The sequence below is a fragment of the Orbilia oligospora genome (genome assembly GCF_000225545.1).
Source record: "Orbilia oligospora ATCC 24927 unplaced genomic scaffold scaffold00193, whole genome shotgun sequence".
NCBI lineage: Eukaryota > Fungi > Ascomycota > Orbiliomycetes > Orbiliales > Orbiliaceae > Orbilia > Orbilia oligospora.
Genome location: NW_011645750.1, coordinates 405,422 through 423,760, shown reverse-complemented (window position 1 = coordinate 423,760; position 18,339 = coordinate 405,422). Strand labels below are relative to the sequence as shown.

The 18,339-nt window shown below is 44.8% G+C and overlaps 4 protein-coding genes across 4 annotated transcripts; 1 reads left to right on the top strand and 3 right to left on the bottom strand.

Moving 5' to 3' along the window:
- Positions 1 to 4,358: 4,358 nt before the first annotated feature.
- On the top strand, positions 4,359 to 6,380 carry AOL_s00193g120 (uncharacterized protein; the record flags this gene model as incomplete). Its single annotated transcript, XM_011128731.1, has 5 exons — positions 4,359 to 4,533; positions 4,604 to 4,690; positions 4,745 to 4,901; positions 4,957 to 6,177; positions 6,242 to 6,380. The coding sequence occupies 5 exons, from the start codon at positions 4,359 to 4,361 to the stop codon at positions 6,378 to 6,380; spliced, it is 1,779 nt and encodes a 592-aa protein (XP_011127033.1).
- Positions 6,381 to 10,388: 4,008 nt separating this feature from the next.
- AOL_s00193g119 (uncharacterized protein) lies at positions 10,389 to 12,088 on the bottom strand (the record flags this gene model as incomplete). Its single annotated transcript, XM_011128730.1, has 4 exons — positions 10,389 to 10,428; positions 10,529 to 11,331; positions 11,904 to 12,005; positions 12,071 to 12,088. The coding sequence occupies 4 exons, from the start codon at positions 12,086 to 12,088 to the stop codon at positions 10,389 to 10,391; spliced, it is 963 nt and encodes a 320-aa protein (XP_011127032.1).
- Positions 12,089 to 13,201: 1,113 nt separating this feature from the next.
- Positions 13,202 to 15,428, bottom strand: AOL_s00193g118 (uncharacterized protein; the record flags this gene model as incomplete). The annotated part of the gene is made up of 3 exons (XM_011128729.1): positions 13,202 to 13,907; positions 13,972 to 15,006; positions 15,124 to 15,428. 3 exons carry the CDS (start codon positions 15,426 to 15,428, stop codon positions 13,202 to 13,204), a joined length of 2,046 nt encoding a protein of 681 aa, XP_011127031.1.
- A 1,078-nt stretch (positions 15,429 to 16,506) lies between these two features.
- On the bottom strand, positions 16,507 to 17,645 carry AOL_s00193g117 (uncharacterized protein; the record flags this gene model as incomplete). Its single annotated transcript, XM_011128728.1, has 2 exons — positions 16,507 to 17,488; positions 17,545 to 17,645. 2 exons carry the CDS (start codon positions 17,643 to 17,645, stop codon positions 16,507 to 16,509), a joined length of 1,083 nt encoding a protein of 360 aa, XP_011127030.1.
- Between the last annotated feature and the right edge of the window lie 694 nt (positions 17,646 to 18,339).

The window sequence follows — 18,339 nt, the reverse complement described above, 5'->3', positions numbered from 1 at the left end:
TCTTGCGATCTTCCGAGTATGGGAAGTGTTTCACCGTATCACTTAATCACGGGGATTGCACGCCTTGTTTTACATACATGATACGATGTCAGAATTCTGAGTTTCTAGGTTTATATTATAGGCAACATATTACACCCAAGATAGCTAGAAGGCGTCCGTCAGTATTCTTTGGGTAATCAGGCCAAGAGGCCTTTCGGGATCTTTGGGATCTTGTTGGTCTATGTCCTATACGTGCAGCTGAATTAATAATCAGAATGGTGAGTTAGGCTTATATTACCAATAAATAAAGGATTTACTAGGGATCATGACTGTCGAGGTCTACCAAGGTTTTAGTAACTTGTTATTATTATTACTGCTATGTTTAACTTCTTCTTTACATTCTCAACCGCTGGAACATAATATATAGTCCTGATACTCGGATATACTACTAGGAATATCCTTTGAGAGATTCCTATCAAAAAGATGCTTCGTTTTTGGGTCTCGGGATTGACAGGCTGATCAACATAGGTATTCCCTGATCGGGATCAAATTTAACAGGGTCAAGGCTGTAAAACATTTGTCGTAGGAAGAATAAGGCTCAAGTAACGTTTTTAGAATAGTAAATCAAAGTTGTGGGAATACTGATATATAAACACAAAGTGGTCTCCCGTCAGCTGTGTAAGAAATACGAGATCCGTCATTTAAAGTAGCAATTTACCCAAATTAAGCGAAAAAGATGAGGAGGACAGCGTCTACCATAAAGTTTTGTGTGTGTGGTAGGCCATCGAAAAAAAATAGTACAGTAAATACCGCGAATCAACCCACAGCCTGGATGAATGTGCTATGTGACTACGGAGTAGTTGGCTGTGGACTTTTTAATTTAAACCCCGCAATAAGGGGTATGGGAGATCGTCTGTTGATGCAGGTACGATACCAAGTATTCAAAAAAATGTGATATGGTTCATGACGCAGGGCCTCGGGCCTCAATCATTGCCGTGGTGTCTACCCGTGATACGTAGCAATTATTAGTAGCTTAGCCCCTATTCGAAATCACATCCCATAGTTTGACATCGGCAAACTAGATTTCGTACCTAAATTTACATTTCTGAGCTGTTATTTAGAAGTAGGTATTTAGCCTACTAGGCTGATATGGGAACATGTGTCGAGACAGCGGGCCAGATGGGTGCCAATGGTTGCAATTCCGTGAGCGTAAATTATAAATGGCGCTTTGAGTGATGCATTGCATTGGCTATTTAGTAATGAAAGCCATGAGGATCGACGACTGGCTTCGAAACGAGAACACCAAGAAATCGCTAATGATAAGTTGGTGATTTTAGCCAGATAAGTCCTACTGCCAGAAACAACGTGCTTGCCATGCTCTCTGCACTGTGAATCCCAAAGCCTCATCTCCAACTATGACATACTAGTACTACCTCATGGTAGGGTGTAAATGTGTTATAATATTGTGTTGAGCTATTTACTTGCTGCATTTAAAAAGCATTTCCCTGCAACTTCTTTCCAAAAACGTTAAACATCTCCGCGTTTCCCCGCATGGCACTCGTGTGGTCTTGAGGCTAACGTAAATCTGGAGCCCGTACGAGACTCGCACAGGTCCCTCTCACGGCTCGACAAAAGATGACCGGAATTCAGAAATGGGGTAGTATGAATGCGACTCAGTTCATATGAGCTCAGCCAGCTGTGGATCAAAAACGGAGACATTCTCGAACATGCAAACTGCGTCAAAGCAGTTCTTAGCGGCTATCGTCGACGACGGAGCGCCGTGATTGGGTGATTTTAAAATTCGATACGTCTGACGAAAAGGAATTTTATATCTCGAAAGCTTATTCCGTTGAAGGAATCATATGATAATTTAAACCGAACACAGATTCTTGCAATTGGAAGCAAATTTGACCCGCAGGGGTGCACGGATATAAAATTTTGCTGCAAGAGCGCCGCTTGGGCCGCCACGTCCCCTCTTTGCATTTTATAACGACCGCAAAAAAGGATTGATCTGCACCATGGCGATAGACGGTATGTCGGCACCATTCAGGCAGATATTTCCCCTTCATCGAGTGCATCAGCTGCGTTTGAAGAATTTTATTTAGAAGTTGTCTTCTTGATATCTTCACTTGCTGAACCCGTGAAACGTTTCCGAATCTGCATTCTGATAGCTAAATCTTATCGTCACACACTCGTGCAGAGCTGCAGAGAATCGCGATAGAAGATAATGCAGGCTAACGGGATCGGGAAATCTTCCCAGGTGCATATACGCATCTCAGCGTCGTGAAATTTTGTCTGAGAGCCCTCTGAAGTACGAGGTTGGCAGTTCGTATTTTCTAAGAGGTGAAACCTGCCGTGTTATTGCAGTTTTATAAGTGGATACGACGAGCGACAAGTCCTCATACTCTGTCAGTCAGTGCGCACTGCGTTGCAACTTCACCTTGATTGCGTTCGAATTCCAAGTTTACTTCAGAGCAAAACCACGGAAAAACTATCCTCCTGCACCAGGGAATACGAGTCCTCCGGCCATGGCGCAAGTTGTCAATAGAAATGCACTAGAGGTGGCCAATAAAACGTCGCACTCGCCATTCTAGCGCAACCCATTCGGGATTACTGGATATTTTCTGTGGCCAAGATGGAGCTGCATAGTGTCGGAGCTGGATGACGGTCCCACCGTCCCGGCTAAAAGCAGGACGGCTCACGAGAGCATCGGCTGCAGGTTCACTTCCAATCAAAAGAGCGCCACTTCGAAGGGAATCAGGACAAAAGCATCAAGAGATCCAGATTAATTTTGATTATTATGACTATTGCGCTGCTATTTTTCGGAAGTTTTGCGAAACCGTTTCCCGTTAACCGTTCTATAGATGTAATATTTGAATCGATTTTTTTTAGGTTTCTGAGGCACCATATGGCTGATATCTTATTGCGCGATACGAGTTCCATTTGGCCAAAACATGTGCTAGAGGTGAGTGTCAGCTTCCCGCACGAAACAGAGTGGGGATATCCTACAGTTTCTACAAGTTTTTTGGTCCCTAGAAATACATATTACTTACATACATACATGTATGGTATGTATCTGATAATGGCTATTGACTCAAGCTTTACACTAGCTCTGCTGAAGTATAAACCATTCCAAGCGATATCGGTCACGTTTCTATGATGTGAACCAGGAGAGTTAAAGAGTTTAATGCCTTGTCCTGCGGGATGTCGACTCTGAGCGCCGATAAAGTGGGCTGCTATGGTTCGTATGCGGGAAGAACACCCGCATGCATACTTATGTAGATTCTAGAAGACCCGGCAAATTCTTTTCCCCACCATTGGGAGCGATCCCAAAGGCCATTCTCTGGCTTGTAAATTTCGACTTTGGGTCTTACCCCTCCCTAGAAGTCCCAAGGCTTTTTCTGACAATTCGCCCCTCAGTAAAGTTGTGAACGCCTACTCTAATGATGGCCATCCATGTCGACGCTTGCTCATGGGCTCGTATACCTCTGCCTCGCCCAGTTCAAAATCACGCTTTTTTCGGTTAAATACTACATCTGACAAAGAGAAAGTTCATGGTAGAGGATGGACAGGGTCTATCAGAATTCTTGGGTTTCTTCCACGCATTTCCCCGTATTTTCTTTCCTGACATGGTGTGGGCCAACCCCGGTCCATACATCGGGGCTCTCTGGCGGAGAAGCAAAGGAGAAAGGAAGACTTTTCTTCTTCTGTATGATTTCTGTTATCAAAGGCGACAATGATGCCGCCCTCTCAGATTCCTCCGGTTGAATTCAAGAGACCCAGTCTCTGGCCACCTGCAACAAGCTTGTCGAAGAGCACGCTATACCCTTTCCATATCCCTGCGCAAATCACCTACGCCTCATGGTCACACTGTCAAAGCGTTTCTCCACAGTCTCTTTTCTACACAGCACACAGCGTTTTCTGGGGCCGCATATCCAGAACATGCTTTCTGGAGATGGGGACTCCGTTCAAGGGTGTGTGTTTTGTCTAATTCACACACTAAAAGAAACGGGCTGGGGACCTGGTCAAGTATAGACTCTCGTCTTGCGAATGTTCCAGTGCATGCAAAAATGCAAATCGTATAAGAAACTCGCCTTCTCCCCTGTACCGACATACTTTTAAAAAATTGGCGACCATCACTCTCTTTTCCATACCTATTTCAGGTACTTCCAGAAACGTGAACATCCACCAATCCATTGGTGAGACAAGCGAGCAAGATACCGATAAACGTCTATCGATATCTGGTATCCCAAGTCAAAGCTTTGACTTACCAAGTATACTAGGTCAGCTTGGTATAGTGGGAAGATCGGGTATAACATTTTATCGTGGAGGAACAGCCGGACCCATCCGACTTAAAAATCGAAACTGTCAATATCTGAATGTCAAACTCTAGTTCGAAAGCAGCAAACGAATTTGATTTCGGTTTCGAGGATAGTAGGCGACGATCAACAATGGGTCGACAAGACGAATCTCAAGTCTACTACCAGGAGCGGGAATCGTGGGGGAATAACAGCAACCAGGACCAGACTTCTGATCGTTGGCGAAGAACATATGGTAAGTATCGAGCAATCTTATGCAAACTAAAATCATTTACTTGTATATCCTAACCATAAAACCGAAGTAGTGTCGAACGAGACTACGACAGTGAATGAGCAGTTCGAATATGCACCTTCACAACATGAGGGTCAAGTCACAACAGTAGCTAACATTGGTATGATCCTACTTGCTCTGAATTTCATATCACAGATACTAACGAGGATTTCAGGTTTGGCTGATGCCTTGCTGGCCACAAAACCTTCGCCATGGACATCATCCATGTTAAAGTTGTACACTTTTCTGCTGGTGGCTTTCTTAAACTCATGCATCAACGGCTATGACGGATCGTTGATGAGTGGTATTAATGTCATGCCCTACTACCAAAGGTAAACCTATAATCTTCAAACCTGACAATAGGGACTCTGGCTGACCTTATCCTAGGTATTTCGGAATGGAAAAGGAAGGTGTACAGACTGGCTTGGTCTTTTCCATTTACACCATTGGTAACATCGTTGGCTCTTTCTTCGCCGGACCATTCACAGATTGGTGGGGCCGAAGATGGGGGATGTTCATTGGTGCCTCCATCATCATTCTCGGCACTTGTGTTCAAGCTCCAGCCACCACAAAGGCTATGTTTATTGGTGGTAGATTCGTCCTTGGTTTCGGTGTCGCGATTACCTCCACAGCGGGCCCCTCGTATGTGGCTGAGATGGCTCACCCAGCCTGGAGAGGTACACTTACGGGTCTCTACAATACCTTTTGGTTCGTTGGTGGTATCCCTGCCACTTGGACTTTGTACGGAACGAATAAGATTCAAAGCGATCTGTCCTGGAGACTTCCTATTTGGCTTCAAGCTGTCGCCTCTGGCCTTGTAGTCCTCGGCGCCCTCTTCTGCCCAGAAACTCCTCGCTGGTTGATTTCTAATGACCGCCACGAAGAAGCCATCCAGGTCCTCACCAAGTACCACGGAAATGGTGACCGCAACTCTCCAATCGTTCTTCTCGAGTATCGAGAGATGATGGAGGAAATCTTTACTGAAGGTTCCGACAAACGTTGGTGGGATTACTCCGAGTTGGTCAATACCAGGCCAGCGCTTTGGAGAATGTCCTGCGTTATTGGAATGGCCATGTTCTCTCAGCTCTCTGGTAACGGTCCAGTGTCATACTTTATGCCAATCCTGCTCGAAAATCTCGGAATCAAGGATGTCAAGACACAACTCATGTACAACGCTGTTCTCAACGTTCTATCCTTCTTCGTGGCTACGATTGGTGCTCGCTTCACAGATGGTCTTGGACGAAGACCCGTTCTCTTAATCGGAACATCCCTCTTCGTTTTTATCTGGACTATGATTACTGTACTCACAGGTCTTTATGGTACATCAGGAGAACAAAACGAGGCAGGTGGTCGGGCAGCCATTGCTTTCATCTATCTCTTCGGTATCACATATTCATTTGCCTACACTCCACTTCAAGCTTTGTATCCCGTCGAGTGTTTGTCATACGAAACTCGAGCCAAGGGTATGGGTATCTACAATCTGGCAGTCAACATCGCAGGTGTTATCAATACTTTCGTCATCCCAGTTGCTTTCAAGGAAATCGGATACAAGCTTTACTTCCTTTACATCGGTTGGGATTTCTTTGAGGTTATCTGCATCTACTTTATGTAAGTTTTCTATGCTACTTTTCTCATCAAAGGCAAAAGACAAGACTAACATGGCATCGTACAGCTTCGTCGAGACCAAAGACCGCACTCTCGAAGAAATCAGTGAGATCTTCGACGCTCCCTATCCAAAGCAAAAATCTCTACAGAAGCACATCATTGTCATCACCGACAGAGGTATCCTGGACAAAGGATACGATCAGTGATTTCTTTGATTTCTCGTCCTGCTTTTTGTTTTTTTCATGTCTATATTTTTGCTTTAAGCATTTCTTGTTCTTTGGGAAAAGTCTTTACACCCCTCTTCGAACTTGCATCTACCTTCCGTTCGTTCTGTGCAGGACACCGACGACATATACCTAATACCATCAGCTCGACTCTTACTACCGATAATTTCACATCGTCCTCGCCATACGCCAGTAAAGCGTCGGATGCAGTACTTTACGCTCGTTACGCTTTTCATACCTTAATACCCATTCATGTACAAAGTTTAACCACCAATTAACCTTCCGGAAATTCCCTCAATGGCGTCAAATTTGGATCTGGAACGAATTTCCCTAGCTTTTCCTTTTGGCGTTTACTCTTCCTCTTCTTTTCTGCTTGGAATACCACTATCACGTCGTTTATTTATTTATTGAGTGTTCTGCTCGCTTTTTTTTTTTTTGGAGGACCATGTTTCTGGAATTAATTGCCATCGAACAGACTAAGTCTGTCTACCTTGTTTTTTCACAAGTTTTCGAAAAATGCATATTCACACTCATTCACAAGAATATATTTTTCTTTCTTTTTCTTATTTTTATTTCGTCTTGCTGGTGGAAGCCCCCATGTATAGCAGACAGTAAATGTACATGTACTATAGCCTACTTACCGATTAACCCAATATATTTGAAATACCCTCCAGATTTTATAATTTAACATAATTTTAAAATTGTAAATTCAATATATATCCAGATTATCTCTACAAATAGAACATGTCATCATTAAGATTGAAGTCGCAATTCTACGCGAATTTATGGCTAACGCTGATGTACTCACTACAAAAACATTCGAAGCGCGTTCGGCCAGCTAATTCCGAATCGAACCTTGGGCTCATGTCGGGACCCAAAAAACAATACGAAGGACAAAACCGGTTTGTTCGACTTGCAATACCAATTCGAAGAAACCTACCCTCGGTAACGCACTTACCAAAGGCGAGATCTCAACTGCATAACACTTCCCGGCTGATTTTCACTGCAATGATAGCTGTGCAGCGCAGTCGACAACTTTAGCAATTGGCCAGTGCGCCTTTACCCATTGGCTATAGGATCCAACCAACCAGCTGGAGTAAATTATAGCAGAAGGGTATATCTAAGATATGCAGACCTTCACACCATCTGACAGGCTTTCAAACAGTACTAACACACTTTACATGGACAAGGGCAGCGGATATAGCGAACCAACCCAGCTACCTCACCGAGAAAAAAAACGTAATCCCACAGAACTGAACCCTAGAAATCATGACCCTGAAGAACTCTTCTCCCCTTGACCATGATCTGACACAGATGTAGAAACTAGGTATACACCACGAGCTCAGCTCCGAGCCTCATGAAATAATTATATACCCTTCCTGTTTTATTTCGGCTCTTAGAGTTTTCCCAACTGGCCGGCCAGCACCTTTCAGACAACAGTATATACGTAAGTACCCAGTACACCCACCCTTCGTTTACTAAAACAAGCTGGTTCGATTCATACGAAAAGGGACATATGTACATACATACCTGCATCTGCAATATTAAACCGTTTAACAGAATTTAGATTTTAACCTAACCATGCTCACACATCACCAACCATGACCATTTCATGCTTCTTTGAACAACAGAACCCCATGTCAGGTACTTAGTATCCACATTGTAAACTTGTACCTGACTAGGCCGGGGTCGCTGTTGTTCTGCCCCACCTTTGCTCGCATGCTTGTCAACGCATTTTTTGATGTTGGATATCCTGGTAGGGTGGTCAAGGGTGCTCCGGGTAAGTCCAATATAATCAGCTGGTCAGGTTTTCGCGCGAACAAGTGCAAGTTAAGAAGGGAAAACAAAAAAGATCGTTTCAGAATATGTATGTATGTCTCTACATCGCTTGGAGAGATAGTATAAAAGAATTTCAATATTTATTCAAGTCTTGTGATTTCGTTAGTTTGCGATTCCGGTTAGTCTGTTATATCGTATGATTCGAGATCGATGGGTTTTCAGCATCATGAGATTCCGGTTGTATAAATGTCTTAATTTAAGAAGGACATGCCAAAATACAATGGGATAAAGCTTTAAAGACCAACGGATTCTAGTAAATCTACCACCGCAGAGGCGGAGAAACTTCTGCCACATGTCAAAAACATGCTCTTTTCATCCTTTTCATTCCTTTTTTCTTTTTTCTTCTCTTCTTTCCATTGAATTGGTCTCCAATCGAACAATTCATCCCATCGTCCTTGAATTAGCACCATGTCGACGGACTTCCTACATGGACATCGTCCCCCAGCTAGCCCTGCTCACAAGCAAGGCTCAACTTTACCCGATAACCACACTACGGGAACCACATCCCGACCAACTAAGCTAGCTCGCAAGTTTACTCTTCTCTCCACACACACGCACACATCCATCCCGATGTCCCCAAATTGCACGCCCAAAATAAGAACACACTCACACACACACACACAATTTAATATTCAGGTGAAGCGGCAAAATTCGATTCCGGTAGATTGGAAAAACCAGATGGGACAAAAAAAAAGTTCCATTTCAACGTATGTATGTTAGCTTTTACGTACACACGGACGTCCGCCACAATATGGGAGATATGAGGCAGTGGCCACGGCCCGGTCGCCAATCTACTAACTCACTCACTAACTCACATAATATAAAATAATATGGAATTCGAAGCGGCGGACAGGCGACGATTGATCCCGTCTAGGTGGTGTTAGACGTCCGAACTTTAGTGTGTGTCTTAATCTATCGAAAATATATCTCTTTCCTTTTCGTCCCAAAGATGCATTGACTAGTTCGCCTCTCGAATCGCGAATAGATTAACGAGCTCGATGCCAGTCCAATGGAGTCAGCGGAGGCAGTTGGTCCGTGTTCAGAGAGGACTTGGCTGGACCCGTATCGGCATATAGTGCTGCTATTTCGAGGCCTCCTTTATGCTCTGGGGCCGACCAATCGTTTTTCTCAACCCACAACCTGTCTACTACAATTAATTAACCAACAGTACCCAGCCCAGACTTGAGCCAAAGGCCTCAAAGTAGGCAATATGATATTTCTTTAATAAATAAGGGTTGCTACATATATATTTACACCAATTGATATGAATTGAATTTGTTCACAGCCGCACCTCACATAATACGAGATCGAGAGAAATTACTATAATCATAGATATTAAGTTAGTATATTCTACCATCCAGCTTGAAGCCGGGAGACCACTCTATTCAAGCCAAAGTTACGGCCTTATAACAGCCGGTGACTACTTTCCTAAGCGGCAAACGTCGCGGTATAAACATCTGACCCTGAAACATCCATGAATAAAGAATAAAAAGCCACTGTCTTGAATATAAAACACCATCCTCTGGCAAGAAGGATTGTAGTCCCGAAGCTGACCTAGCAGGCCTCTAAAGTTAACCTTGGTGGAGGCACATCTATTACGATAAGCCTGACAAAAGAAAAGGCGACGATAAAATATCCACAGTTATAGCACGAGCGAGATAATAGGCTCAGGATCGAAAAGTGTAAGGAGTATGAAAGAAAAAACAAAACGCATTAACAGAACGGAAAAAAAAAAAAAACCTGGGAACGCAGATGATAGTGAGATGGTTTTGGTATTACACCCGGTTTTTGTAACCTGAACGCCATTAGCTTGCAAAAAGACACCGAGGGAAAATAGCAATATTCTGGAAGTCATGAGGAAGGAACGAGGATTAGTGGAATGTCCGAAGAGGAGTATCTTAGGTCAACTGATCAGTTACCCAGTACATAGGATGAAAGGTTTCGTAGACCGTAGCTTAGGCGATGTGGGGTTAGCAATAAAGACAAGGATAGGGCTCATGTGATTTGAATGCGGCTGTTGTAGATGTTTCATGCCTTCTACCCGAGTTTCTCCTCGATTTCGGAAGAAGATTGATGGGGGTTGTGGGAAAAATCAATATCCATGAAAAACGAGATGAGGTCGAGATAAGAATAAAGTGTAATCCGACTGGGTTACCACTCGTACTCTCCAGTGGCTTTGCCGAAGACATATCTGCGTGATAACATGTTAGCGGTTCCCGCAACAATTGAAATGATATCTCACGTCATAAAAATGACTACCGGTTATTACAAGGAAGGGGTCATGGACGTACTCTTTTCCGTTTACAGTCAAGACACCGTTTCGGAGCCAACACTTCCACTTATTCTTAGTGCGTTGGACCTTGTCGTACATGCACAACATGATCTGAGAGATGCCTTCGCCATCGTCATCGTCATCGACAGGTTCCTCGTCAGTATCATCAAGGTCTGAGTTGATGGCGTCCTCATCCATTTCGGGACCATCGGTCTGGAGTGGTTTGAATGAGGCCAAGGATGATGGACCGGCAACAGCATCAGGAACTGGTGACAAGGTCAAATCTGTATCGACAGCTTTATGAGAGATAGCTCTTTTCCCCTTCTTCTTCTTCAGAGGGCGGACTTGGAGAATATCTGTCTGGATGTTGAATTGTCTCAAGGCTTCCGCGATGGCATCCTCGTAAGTACGAATTTGTTCTCCTTCCAAGACAATTTCTCGAATCTGCTCATCAACTTCTTGTCTAGTGGGCCCATCATCAGGTCCATCGGTTTGGCCATTGTGATGTTGCTGTTGAGGTGGAGTAGGCAACATAAGTCCAGGAAACGTCGAGCGTTGTTGGGCATTTCCTCCGAACTTCTGAGCAACCATCTCACGAGCACGCGCTGCAGCGAGACTTGGGTCACTAAGAGCTTGACCCAATGGAGCCGGAGCGGGAGCAGGCGGCATTTCAGCCTCTGGCTCGGGCTTTATGCGAGTACCATCAGAGGCGAGGTCACCGCCCGTATCGACAGCCTCTTGCTTGGCGGCTGGCTCAGGAACGGGCTCAGGGTCCCAAGGGAAAGTGGCTACCTTGAATCCGGACAACTTCTCTTGCCAGACCTATTCACGAGAAACGACATCATGTTTTAGTCAATTTGCTTATAATCAAGAGCATTCAATGGGTGCTAATAGGTTTGTTGGAGAAGCGTGTTGGACTGCGTTGGGGTTGGTTTGAGCGAATAAAAGACGCGTCCAAAGCTCCAATGAGATATAAAAGGCTGCTCAAGCTACCTGGGAACCTGGCAGGATCTTGTCCTGGCCTAGCCCAAGGAAAAATGCGACCTAGCTTAAAAGCCCGGATCTCGCCCTGATGGAACCCTGAAGGGATTTTGCCCCAACAGCACATCTTTTTCACCAGAACGCCTGCAGCAAAGGATATTTCAGAGAAAAGGGATAGGAAGCCGGAGGAAAACCGCGATGCCCGAGTAGAATCTCAATGCCCGGTCCTCCGTCGACGCGACAAAGTAATGACCGAAAAGCTCGCGGTTTTTTTGGTACCTCCATATTGTGGCGACTTCCAAGCTCCCTGCTCAGGGAGACTCGTTGCACATAAGGCAAGCAACAAGCAAGGAAGGCTGGGAAAATGGGAATCTCGGTCGGTGGGGAAGAAGAAAAGGAGATTATACTCGTACCTTTTTCAATTCCTCTAAGACTGAGGGATCGATACCGCTATCTTGGACATCTGTGACTGAGCTGTCGATGACTTGCTGGATGACCTTCTCGTATACCTTGCCCTGTTCCACGTCGGTTCTGTCAGCCACCACCCAAACAACAATTAGCAGGCATTAGCGACACTCACAACAGTAATGTTAGTCATGGTGTCGGGTCAGGAAGATTTGTGCGACAATTCTTAGAATGGGAGGAGAGGAAGCAAGGATGACAGCAGTCAATGAGTGACAGTGAATATGTGGGTTTCGGTGGTGAAGCAGAGGTGACAGCTTGCTTCTACTCGATGGGTTGATGGAAATAGAAGAGAAGGAGCACAATCGTTGCAGCAACAACAACAACCGTGTGATATCTTTCAACAAGGGATTCCTCAAGTCTAAGTCTGCTACCGAGCGTAGTTGCAACTTCTAGCTTTCTCCGTTCTGAAGTTGGGATAACCTCAGGTCAGGTTCTATCTCTGTCTCTTCCTCGGCCCTGGGTTATGTAATCCGTTTTTTGGGGAAAGTCACAACAAAGTCAATTAAGTATTTAATTCGCTTTATTGCTAGCAATAAATTTCAATTGCTTCTTATGAAGCTTAGTTCCTTCAAGCGTAGACGATTTCTGGCTGGAAACTAGTGGTTTCCTTTGCTCAGCGCGGAGGCCGTCGGCGGCTTGCTTTGTATGGCGGGAGCGAAGAGAACGAGGCGAGGTGGGTGATGGGTATTTATAGGGTGGAGAGTGATGGTGGAAGGATCAGGTTGCAAACAGGACGGTGGAGAGGGAGAAAGATCCCTGGTCACGTGCTGGGCCAGCTCTGAGTAAGCCACGCGCACAAAAATACCACATCTTCAACACAGGATCCAATTGGAATCGAATCCCATAGGTTGGAAGGATCTAGACACTCGAGTATCCAGGATTTAAGCAGGAAAATTAGCATAGCTATTTTCCTGTCATTGATAAAATACGGCTGTGTAGCATCAATCCCGAAAAGCTAGTCATCATACGGTGGATGTAGCTCAAAGATTATAAAAGGATGAAATATATATCGGGAAATTCTCAGCTTCATAAGCTCATTGGAGTCTCGGAGAGCTCATTGTTCATTTGTCATTCGAATTACAGTTAACTTCGAAATATACCCTTCCTAGCCTGGCCATCCTAAAAGGTTAGCTATCTTGTAACATATTCCCGTCCAACTAGAATAGAAATCAAAAACGCCGAAACTATGCTTCCCTCTACCGATAGCAGCTAGTAGAATGATCAAAAAGCAAACCAACATGAAAGCTTAAAGCCTAGCACCACCCTCCTTAGATTCTGGCTTCGTCTCTTCGCTCTTCTTTTTGGCTTCTGCCACTATCTCTCCAGCTTTCTTTGAACCTTCCTCCCTTTTCAAACCCTCTTCTCCCAGCTCTAGATCCACTAATTCCCATCCCTGAACCACCCCATCTCCGAAAATCTCACTGTCTCGCTGACCCTCCCCATATCCAGCAATATCTTTACCACTCTCCCTCAAGAACTCCGTGATAGCCCTAACGTTTAGATCTAACACAGCCTCCGAGTCATCCACTCCCAGTAAGTATTTTGCACTAGTAGGGAATAATATCCCAAAGTCGCTTTGTGACATATGTGCGGATTGAGCCACATAATAAAACCTTCTGTCTGGTTGTCCTGGGATCGATAATTGTGATTTTCTACTTTGCGTTCGTTTGAGAGATAGAGCCTCGGCGTCTTCCTCTATTTCTGATATAGCCGTATCCGCGGATTCTCCTTCGTTTAATTTTGCTTCGTCGCCCTGGCGGAAACCGATAGGTAACTGAGGTGTAACATCTAGGCTCGATGCCCTGCGGAGTTTCTGGGTCTGTGGCAGAACCCCGCCCTTCATAGCTTCGGTTTTCGTAGGAATAGCAATGGTTGGAGCTTGATCCTCCTCCGCCTGGGCTTCCTTGAACCATTCGCTCTCGAATACCCCGCCTTGACGATTCATAACATGTCTACATCCGATATGTTAATTCAACTAATGCTATGAATTAATTAATGGGTAACAGAAATAATTACCTGAATCCTCTCAAATTCTCTTTCCACTTGAAAAACTGTTGGCTAAAGACACCAATCGTGGGTCCTGGAATAGGTAGCTTCCACATAACCCTCGTCCTATCTCCCAATAGCGGCAAACACCAAGTATCCAATAGCACAGTGCCAGGTGCCTTTGATGCCTTTCCGATCGTTCTGTCTGGATGAAGATGTTGTAGTAGATATTCAGAAGGGACGTATAGCGGTTCTTTTAGATCACCATTCTGTTTGAATAACGGAGCGTACCAACAGCTCTTCACAAACTGGGTTGTTGTTGCGGCCCCAAATGAGTGTCCGGTCCAGGTTATGCTTCCAGGTGAAGCAATATCTAGTCTTCCTTCGAACATCTTGAGTAGACGGTGAGTATCGCTAGCCTTCTTGACACCAGTGAGGTATACATCTTCATCAATATCATCTTCTCTCCATCCCTGTTCGAGTTTTTTAATCGCGACAGAGAGTACTCCAAGCTCCCATAACCGAATTTCCAGTTGTTTATTCCTAATTGCGGCCGTGACAGGTGAAATCTCGTGTGCTTGGGAGATATAATCTATCCTTCTGCGAGTGGCGCCCTTTCCTTTAGACATTTGAGTTTTATCCTTCTTGTTTTTCTCGTCTTTACTCTCGCCACTGCCATCGGTTTGTTGTTTTTCTTTCTCATCCTGCGAGCTGTTCCCAGCGGACCCTTCCTCGCAATCCGACCCGCTTGAACTTGGCGTTTGCGGTATGCCATCGACCTCGATTTTAGGTGCTTCATTCTTGGTGTTTTTCAGAAGTTCAGCCAAGCCGGATTTCCTTTTCGGTTCTCGAATAAACGTAGCCGGCGCACTTCCATCTCTATGTTCAGGACAAAATACGACGCAGCCATGGGCGGCGAGGGAAGCTGTGACGTAAGAATACGTATTCCTTGTACCACCCAGGCCGTGAGAAAAGACTACAACAGGAAACTTTGATGGGGATCCTAGAATATTATGGTTGGCATAAGCGGGGATTTGGATATAGTAAAGATGGCGGGGTATGTAGCTAGAGGACGTTAGTAAGTCTATATTTGAATAAAGTAAATACATATTTACGAATACGCATGGTTTAATGAATCCATGAATAACGTCAGATATATTCAATCAATTGGGACAAACTTACGAAAGAACATTTGCTAGAAATTCACTAGCACCCGCAAATCTACAGTATGCAGCTACATACTCTTTCCTCGGTGACGGGACCCAATTAGCACCCTGAATCCCAGTAGCCTCGCCTTTCAATGCAGCCGGATAGAAGATTCGAAATTGAATTGTTGGAATGTCAGTGTGGCTTGGACATGGTGGAGACAGTCCTTCGTCGACGAACTGAGAGACAGGTATCTCAAGATCGATTGTACCGACCTCATAAGGGCCCTTGTAAGAGGGGAAATACGGAACTGGATTTAAACGGGAGAGGAGAGATGCCATTTTTGTCGAGGTAGGAGTGAAGGCTGAAAATTGAACTATGCAATGCAAGCAGGCCGAGTGATGTCTACAGGACTAGAAACGATAGGTTGTAGATCTGATCAAGGATATGAATAATGTGAAGTGAAGAAATAAGCTATGTCCACCAGCAGCCCGATTGCAAACATTAATCTCCGGACCAAGGCCTGGAATTCTCGTCGTTGAATGCCGATTTGATCAATTGAGACAACGCCTAAATCGAGGAAGCTCTTTAAAATACAACAAAATGGCCTTTAGCTTTCAGTGTAGGCAGATTAAATGAACGGTAACAGATCAAGTTCCATTCCAGAATTCCAGAAAGCTTTCAAGAGAATCCAGAAAATAACAAAATAGGAACGAGTCAAAAAAAAGGAGATTTAGTCCTCTAACATCAAGCCAGGAGTAAATTTATCTTTGCGCCAGCCAGAGCTCACAAGACCTATCCAAGAAAGAAAAAAATTTTAAAATTTTTGTGAATAGGAAGAGGTATCCACACGGCGCTGCCGTCATACAAAATCTACGAATCCACAAACAGCATTCTTCCCGGGTCCACGCATCCGCCAGCCAGATCCGGTAAGTGCGCATATGCGTCCAACTTTTTTTCTTACGATTTTATTGGATTTTAGAGTCGGAGCTTCAAAGTCTCCGACTCAGGGACAAGTATCGTATGCATGATGATGACGGCATTTGCATTTGTTTGTAGCCTGTTTGACGTTATTGTTTGAGCTAAACCGATGAGCCGAGGTTCATTTAATCATGCTAACCCTGCTGGACATCAAAGCTTGAGGTAGGCCCGTACGGCTCGGAAACGTAATTCGCCCGTCATCCCAGTTTCAAAGAATATTCAGTCACACGAGCTGACCTGGGCCTTGGGATCTGTCGTCTCCCGGGCCGATTTTGTGCGAACCTGTACGCTTGGGGGTAACACTACGAAGGTTCTAGAGCGACCTTAAGATCTTGGACATGGCTTCATCCCTGAAGGGTCTGTAATTTAGTGTTTCCAAAAAAGTACAAGTTATACAATAACTTGTCATTGTCTACACGGTAGATGTCGAGATATCTCTTAAAGTATTACGATATCGTCTTCTAGTTCACCATTCCCCGTCTCCTCGAACGGGGCATAAATTACCTTCTTTTCAGTCCACAAATCCGTCAACCACACCGCAATTCGGTCATAGAGCTCGAATGTAATCTTGCTGAGCCTCTCATTCGCCTTTGAATCCATCCTCTCCACGCTCTGGTGCGTAAACCCATGCCTTACACCCTTAACCTCATCAAACACCAAATTCTTCTTGACCTTTCCGAACTTCTCATAAAACTTTCTAGAATCGATGTTCAACATATCGTATTCGCATCCTACCAAGTAGATATTCTCCGGCAAGTCCTCAGCTTTGGCGAACAACGGACTTAGGCTTGGGTTTTCTCGGTCGGTACCCCGGGGAACGTAGCCAAAACTAAAGAAGTCTCCCATATTACGGAGGACGTCTGGTGGAGCATCTTTGGGGCGAAGTGCGAGCTTCTCCTGCGTAGTCATGGTGAAATCGAGTACCGGGTAGACTGGGACAACGGTTTGAATCTTTCCCTTAAGTTCTGGCTGGATTGATAAAGCTGTGGAGAGGTTCCCACCAGCGCTGAAGCCACCAACAGCGACCTTGGAAGGATCGTAGATATGTGAGATTCGTTCATCTTTAAGTAACTCAACAACGAGTGCTGTAAGATCCTGGACTTGAATTGGCCAGCGACTGTATGGCGTTTTCCGGTATGCCAAAGCAACGACGATACAAGACGCTGCGTCGGAGATGTAGCGGTTGAATTCAGAGTCTAGGACTGGGTGGCCGACATTAAATCCGCCACCGTGAATAGTGAAAAATAGAGGAAATCGATTCGTGGGAGCTAGGATTGTAGACGAAGAAGTAGAAGTTGGATAAGACTTTGGAAGGTAGACTTCAGCAGTAGATGGAACCCAGTATGAAGGAAGCTTGTGTTGAGGGACGGCCAATGTGAAAGTCGGAGCATCTTTGTAATATCCGACGCGATAGAGACGACTAGGAATGCGATAGTTAGCTATTGATACCGTAGGTTTAAGAAAGCAGTGATGTACCGGACGAAGAGGTAGAAGCGCACGAAGTTATTCATCCACAGGAGGTTTAGGAAGAACTGAATCCGCTTCAGCAAAGGAGGAGGCGGGAACACGGTCGGCATTGCGAACCGAATCTAATTCAAATCTATAGTCTGGAAATTTTAGATCTAAGAATTCGAAAGATTGGTACTGGGTGACGGTGCAGGCCCGAGGAGAGGGGAATGGAAACTGAAGTTGTGATATCGATATGAAGAAGTGCCGGAGAACTTGGGCCCGGCGCCCGCGCCCCAGATCACAAAGTGCTCCATCGGGTCAGCTTATAATATTAGGTATGCTTGGAAAACACGTCTGAGCCGAGGCACCGGTACTTGTTCGCATAATAGCGAACCTGGCTCCATTGAAAATAATGATATGAAGAAGAAAGTGTCCTTGGATTTAGAATGCTCCGTTTACGAGACTGGTTTATTATCAGTTAGATGATGTTTCGAATCGCAATACAAGATGGGATTTCGGGATGGTGTCTAAAAGCTTGTCGGGCCCGTGTAACCTGGTACTCTAAACCCAAAATACCACAATATCAACTCTTTTAGTCGGATGAGCTAGCTGTAGGCGAGATGGAAACTCGAAGGTTCTGTACTCTTGAGCTCATTCCTGGATCCTTCTCGGAATCACAATTGAGTATTTCCCTCAAGTATATATGCAAGTTTATGCATATGAGATTTGATTCCAGTATACAATTCACATTTATTCATCAATCTCGTAGTCAGACTCGTCAACATTATACCCTGTGTATTTTTCCAATCGCTCTCGCGGAAG